Here is a 7,703-nt window from a genome sequence, read left to right as displayed (position 1 = left end):
AAATAAGACAAAACTATGATGTGCTTGGCGAGTACAAAGATTTTTCCCATCTTTAAGGCATATTAGGGGTTAGAGTTGAGGATGAATGACCTTCAAGGTAGGAAATGTACTAATGCCTGTGCTACCTGCCTTGGGCCCTGATTTTCCCTAATTCCTTCAAATAGACACACAACCTAGCAGCATTCGAGCCGTCAAATATTTACCAATGACTGGAATTACGGTTTTCTATCACGTCACAACCGTCTGAAAAAGAAAGAAAAATGAAGGAGAAGACTGGGAAGAATCCGTCTTCTCGCCAAACTATAAACAATTTAAAGTTACGTAACAAAAATATACATTTAAAGTTGATCGAAACCATTTTCTTTGATCCGCTCTCACTATTAATATTTGTGAGAGTAACATTTCTCCTGTCTATAAACTACAGGTTATTATCAAACCAGTTCACGTTCTGTTGTAGTTAAATATCCTTACACAAGCACATGGATCCAAAATATCAACTGGTGTACTCTCAATAGCCTCTCATATCATTTATACATTATATATAACAACATACACACAAATTTAAAAATTCATGCCCTGTCAACTTTCTCCTTATATACAAATGTCAGTTCTTCGTCAGGGAAGTGAGTCTGGTGCAGTAAATATCTTGTCTCAGAACATAAGGTAAGTCAGGAAGACAAACACAGATGTGACAGTGATCCTTGCAACTATGTTTTAGCGATTCCATAGCAAGTTGGAATACGAAGATATGCTCGTCATTAACATAGCAATCAAATGCTTCATTTGTTTGGTAGTAACTTCATTTTATATAATCAGAATTGTTTACAGAGACTCATAATTTTGAATAATTTACTTTGGAAATTGGAGTATATAACCTCTGTATTTTACACTGATGCAGAGTGAACAAGCTCCCAAGACACACTTGAACAGTGATGCAACTATATCATGGAAATGTACTGTACTTGACTTTATTTGTGACTTGCTTGTGACTTAAGTAGAAATGATTCTGACTATTGAAGATACAGTAATGTTCTTCTCCTTCTTCTTAATCTGCTTATCCTCCAGGGTTGGTTTTTTCCTCGGACTCAGTGAGGGATCCCACCTCTACCGCCTCAAGGGCAGTGTCCAGGAGCTTCAGACTTTGGATCGGGGGATAAAACTGGGGAGGAGGACCAGTACCTCGCCCAGGTGTCCTCACCTGCTATGCTGAACGGGGGCCTTGTGGGGGATGGGAAGATTGGATGGGACAGGCAAGGAAGAGGGAAGGAAGCGGCCGTGGCCTTAAGTTAGGTACCATCCCGGCATTCGCCTGGAGGAGAAGTGGGAAACCATAGAAAACCATTTCGAGGATGGCTGAGGTGGGATCGAACCCCCTGTACTCAGCTGACCTCCCGAGGCTGAGTGGACCACGTTCCAGCCCTCGTACCACTTTTCAAATTTCGTGGCACCCGGGAATCGAACCCGGGCCTGCGGGGGTGGCAACTAATCACACTCACCACTACACCACAGAGGCGGACACAGTGATGTTCAAGGGTAGAAATTATCTGTAGGAATAAAACGATAGATCAACAATTTATCTAGAGAGAATCAATAGTTCGAGTTCTATTTATTCCATTTAAGAAATAACTACGTCCGCGTCTGTGGTGTGGTGATTAGTGTGATTAGCTGCCACCCCGGGAGGTCCGCCGCGAAATTTGAAAAGTGGTACGAGGGCTGGAATGGGGTCCTCTCAGCCTCCCGAGGTCAACTGAGTAGAAAGGGGGTCAATTCCCGCCTCAGCCATCCTCGAAGTGGTTTTCCCCGGTTTCCCACTTCTCCTTCAAGCAAATGCCAGGATGGTACCTAACTTAAGGCTATGGCCTCTTCCTTGCCTGTCCCATCCAGTCTTCCCATCCCCCACAAGGCTCCTGTTCAGCATAGCAGGTGAGGCTGCCTGGGCGAGGTACTGATCCTCCTCTCTAGTTGTATCCAACCTTGACCAAATGTCTCACACTCCACCGACACTGCTCTTGAGGCAGTAGAGGTGGTATCCGTCGCAGAGTTCGGGGGGAAAACTAACTCTGGACAGTAAACGGGTTAAAAATAAATAAATATTAAAGAAATAAATAAATAAATAAATAAATAAATAAATAAATAAATAAATAAATAAATAAATAAATAAATAAATAAAGTTCATTTAATTTTGTCGGATAACACAGAGATCTGAAACATGCCGAAACAATGACATGGACTGCCAAGGTTTTTCATCGTCCTTCAAAAAATCAACTACCACAGCTGACCGCAATGTTGGAATCATGGGTCGGACAAACTGCTATGATTCACTGAAGCAGCTGATAAAACGGACTTCTTATTTGGAAAGCGTAACATTAGCACAAAGTAGTCATAGATCGGAGGAAACAGGACACAGAAGAATCTTAACATGTAAGAGGCAATGGACGATGATCAGGTTATCTTAGCTATGTCAAGCGCCGTGTGGTACCATACGTACCTGGCCCTCGTTTAGAAAAAAACCATGACATTTTTAGAAAAATGACTTTTAAAGGTTCTCTGATATAAAATGCTGAGAATATTATATAAAAATCGAAAATTGAAAACTCCGTCGTTCCCGGGTTAAGATGGACCTCATGGCTACACCATTGATGTAAACCGAAGCATATTGACCTTCAAAAATGGCCCTGGATGACTCATTTCTCATAAAGGGACTATACTGAACAGGTCTGAGCAGATATTGCGACGATCGAAGTGGCATTAATCAACTTTCGACACTTCCAGAAACTATACGGTTTGATTTTTAGTCTTGAGAGCAATCAATATTTTCATTTACAATAGGCTACATACTTCACTCATGAGAATTATCTGTCACATTATTTAAATAAGTCTTTCCCAACCAGACATATTTGCAAGGCACCCCATCTGTGTCTCCTTCCATGCACTGAAATTTTTGTCATGTACCTTTTGTCGACTGTATATACTTTCTTTCCCTATTTTATGTCCTCTGAAGGATTCATATCCACCTTTTCAAGCCGTATTGCTCCTTAAAATTGGATATAAATACATTTAAAAATAGAGTCTTTCAAATATTTTAACAAGAAGTACTTAAGCCTAAGTAATTTTAACCTCTCTGAGATTAAAAGATATGCCTCTTTATTTTCATAGGGTAACACAGTTCTCAGAGATCTAGAATAAGGTGAACTAAATAAATTAATGCAACTGAAAATATTGTCTTAGTTTAATAATAATAATAATAATAATAATAATAATAATAATAATAATAATAATAATAATAATAACCAATCTAATGAAAAAATTATCCCGTTTTACCATGCTACAAATTTGAGGTCTTAAGGCGGATGATCAACCATCTGTGCCAGCTAGAGGCCTTCATTGCATTTTGCGTGGAATTTTCATCAAAAATATCGGAAAAATTCACCTGAAGTTACTGAAGTGACGTATAATAATGAGCCTTTATAGACATGAAGGAATACCGTACAACAGACGGTGTAATGAAAGATAATCGATTAGTAGTTCTAAGACGGAAAGAAAGGAGGAAAAAGCAACGAGTACGATTAAAGAACTAACTTCTAAGTATTAAAAAGTTCACATATTGTAGCTTGCAAGCTACTCCGTTTGGACGAATTTAAAGAATAAAACAGAATGGAATGACTCATGGACAATTGCGTAGAATTCAATTTATAATATAAGATCACCTTATTCAAGCTCTCTATTGTTTTCCATTACTTGGATTTAGTGACGAAGATCGGCGACTAGCACGGCCAACACGAGAAGGAACAAGTGCTGCGCTCTACACACAGAACATCCAGACGAGAAACTCTCTCTTGTCTTCGTGGTCTGACAGTTTGTGAAGTTCTCCACAGGTGGCAGCAGCTCTGTGAAGTTTGGGAAGTTGAACACTTCGGCGGGCTGGAAAATAAAAATACAATTTTATATTATAGTCCAATGTGGTCAATTATAAGCTAAGATAATGAAAGGAATCTAGGATATAATTTAAGTGAGAATCTGAGGTAAAAGAAATTGGCTTATAGTTTCGGATAAGCCGACATTATGGTCCGTCGCCGTGGTGTAGTGGTTAGCGTGATTAGCTGCCATCTCTGGAGGCCGGGGTTTGATTCCCGGCTCTGCCACGAGGGCTGGAGCAGGGTCCACTCAGCCTCGGGAGAGCAAACGAGTAGAGGGGGCTTCGATTCCCACCTCTGCCATCCTCGAATGGCCACTTAAGACCATGGTTTCCTTCTTCCTTCTCTTTCTTGACTATCCCTTACAATCTTCTAATCCCCCCCCCCCCCCACAAGGCCCCTGTTCAGCATAGCAGGTGAGGCCACCTGGGTGAAGTACTGGTCCTCGACCCAAAGTCTCACGCTCCACAACGCTGCCCTTGAGGCGGTGGAGGTGGGATCACTCGCTCAGTCTCCGAGGGAAAACCCAACCCTAGACGGTAAACGGAACAGATTAAGAAAGAAAGAAAGAAAGACTTAATATGCTTTGCCGGGCTGAGTGGCTCATACGGTTGTAAGACGCTAGTTTTCTGAGCCCAAATAGGCAGGTTCAGTCCGGTGGTATATGAAGGTGCTCACATACGTCTACCCCGTGTCGGTAGATTTACCTGAACGTAAAAAACCTTCCGAGGGACAAAATTCCGGCACATCTGCGTCTCAGAAAGCCATAAAAGTAGTGAGTGGGATGTAAAATAATAACATCATTATTTATTTAACACCTGTTTTGTGCACTGTCTTAATGGGAAAATATCAGTAGCAGAATATTCGGATAGACCTATTTAAAGTTAGCCAGCCCCATGGTGTAGGGGTACCGTGCCTGCCTCGGGTTCGATTCCTGGCGAGGTCAGGGATTTTTACCTGGACCTGAGGACTGGTTCGAGGTCCACTCAGCCTACGTGATTAGAATTGAGGAGCTATCTGATGGTGAGATGGCGGCCCCAGTCTAGAAAGCCAAGAATAACGGCCGAGAGGATTCGTCGTGCTGACCACACGACACCTCGTAATCAGCAGGCCTTCGGGCTGAGCAGCGGTCGCTTGGTACGCCAAGGCCCTTCAATGGCTGTAGTGCTATGAGGGGGTCTATTTAAAGTGTAAAATAAATGTATAATGCTTATTATGGATGAGCATCATGCACAGCTTCTGCCTAAGGGGTTACATATGGCCTGGCGTTACTAGTACCATTTTTATGGAGAATACAGTATTCAAATGTTTGCAAAGTTTTATAGGAGCTATATGGAAACAACTTCTACAAATGTTTGCAAAGTTTTATAGGTACAATATGGATGTTAACCGTAACTCATTATATTTTTTCATGATCTGGAGTGGTAATATCAGGGAGTCCGGTCTTCAGTTTGTACTAATCTGTATCATTAATTAGGTCCTTGTACAGCTATTGCCAACGGCCGTAGCCACGTTAAAACACCGGGTCCCGTGCGATCTCCAAAGTTAATCAACATTGGGCGTGGTCAAGATTTGGATAGGTTGCTACGCGCTGTTCGTGGGGTAAGGGAATGGAGGAGCGGAAAAGAACTGGCCACTCTACCGTAAGTAAACTTTGGCTCAGGCACAACTCTGTGGAGTTTCGGACCTGCCTTCGGGCAGAATGTACCCTTACCTTACCTATAGTTATTTGTAATTGTTACCGTCCTTAACTTTTATATGACGGACTTTAATTCATTTTAATTTATGGTTGCTACCCATGCATTGCATTATTTTGCAATATTGCACATAAAGAAGATCAACTTATTATAGATTGGATTATTTAATTTAAATCTCTCTGTGTAGCCCTTCTTTGGGAGTTATGCTTTAAAAATTTTGAATAGTTTATAAAATTTTACAAACTTTTCTCGCGTCAGAATACAGCATAAATTCAATATTTCCAGGACACTGCCCTTGAGTCAGTAGAGTGCGATCCCTCGCTGAGTTCGAGGGAAAAAACAACCCTGGACGTTAAACGAATTAAATTATTATAATAATTAATACCCCAGCCGGTAAAATCCGGGGCCAACTCGTTGGTCTTAGGGAACAGGATTCTGGGGGCCCTAACCCATCATGCTTGGATCAGTCCGAGGGTCCATCACCCCGCAAACTGAGGACGAAACAGAAACATTTCTGTGGAATACTCAATGTAAACACTCTTCTGAAGACAGGTAAACAGATGGACTTATAAAAGTACTTGAGAAATATCAGATAAAACTACTAGCCGTGCAGGAAACAATGTGCACATCAAATGAAACCGCAGTAGCAGATAACTTCAGGATACTAAAGGGAAAACCTGCCATTAAAGTTAAGAAATCCTAGAAAACCAAGGACACGATGGTAATACTTGGTACAGCCTTCTTTGTTCACCACTCAATAGTAGAATCCATCGTGGATTTCAGATCTCCATCTCCAAGACTGACTATACTGACTCTAAAAAGTGACAACAAACTCATATCTATGTTCAATGCCCATGCGCCTATTAATGACGACAACAAAAAGAATCCCCAGAAACTAAACGAGTTCTGGTCTCAACTTGAAGAAGAAATATTCAGAACTCCAGACAGGCACATCAAGATTCTAATAGGGGACTTAAATGCTCAGCTTGGAAAAGGAAAGAAGTACAGAAAGGTGATAGGTAAATACCCAGGTCAGCACAGGACTAACAAGAAAAGTGAAAGGTTAAGAGATATCTGTGAATCTTTCAACATGAAAGTATTGTCCACACAGTTCACGAGGACCCCAAAGCAGGTGAAGACATGGCGGTCACCCAACCCTCTGCTAGGGGAGTTCCAAATTGACCATGCTGCAACCAACAACCCCAGAGAAATAATGAATGTTAGAGTACAACGGCGAGAAAATTTCGATTCAGGCCACTATCTGACTAGGATCAAAGTGAAATTCATTCCTAACAACACCAAGAGGAAATTTTCAGGATACAAAAATACGGAATTGAATAACTGAAAATAAACCAAGATGTAATAGAAAACTACCAGAAAGAACTGGATTTATTGAACACATATCAATGGGATGAAATGGCTCGAAAAATCCAAGAAGCTGTCAAATATACAATATTTTTGGCTAAAAGGAAAAAGCATCCATAGTGGAATGATGAGTGTGAAGCTGCTCTATAGAAACGTTCTGAGGCATGGAATATATGAACCTCCACCAAAGAGAATTCTGATGGATTCAGAACTCAAAGGAAATTGACCGCCAAAGTTTTCAGAAACGCCAAACGAACATTTGAAAGAGGCCAATTAAGGGATATTGAAGAAAACCTTTAAGAAGAACAACACAAGAAACTTCTGTTAGACCTTCAAATCAAAACTTAGAATATATTCTCCACCCACTATCTGCTTCAAGAATGATTCCGGTAAATTTATTCTGAACAACAAACAAAACTGTGAACATTTGGCGAAATACTTTAAACTATTACTGAACTATGAACCTCCTAAGAAAGAGACGTCCTTCCAAGAACTCCAATCAAAACTTTTCGAGTCAGACCTACGAGGCAAAGAGGAAATAAAAGAAATAATTAAGAACATCAAAAACAACAAAACGCACGGTAAAGATTCAATCGTGGCGGAACTTCTAAAATACTCAGGGGACAAATTATTAGAACAGTTAGTGAGACTCTTCCAAAATATTTGGGAAACGGAAACGGTACCTGATGAATGGAAGGATGCTATCATTCACCCGTTACATAAAAAA

General features: G+C 40.8%; 1 protein-coding gene across 1 annotated transcript in view; it reads right to left on the bottom strand.

Annotated features, from left to right (window-relative positions):
• Nucleotides 1-3,744: 3,744 nt before the first annotated feature.
• Nucleotides 3,745-7,703, bottom strand: part of LOC136857034 (MOXD1 homolog 1) — a 176,280-nt gene continuing 172,321 nt past the window's right edge. The window contains exon 11 of the mRNA XM_068224961.1: nt 3,745-3,921. Coding sequence (XP_068081062.1) covers nt 3,745-3,921 — 177 coding nt within the window. The remainder of the gene's footprint in view (nt 3,922-7,703) is intronic.

Source organism: Anabrus simplex, chromosome 1 (genome assembly GCF_040414725.1).
Source record: "Anabrus simplex isolate iqAnaSimp1 chromosome 1, ASM4041472v1, whole genome shotgun sequence".
Taxonomy (NCBI): domain Eukaryota; kingdom Metazoa; phylum Arthropoda; class Insecta; order Orthoptera; family Tettigoniidae; genus Anabrus; species Anabrus simplex.
This window is presented reverse-complemented; position numbering and strand designations above follow the sequence as displayed.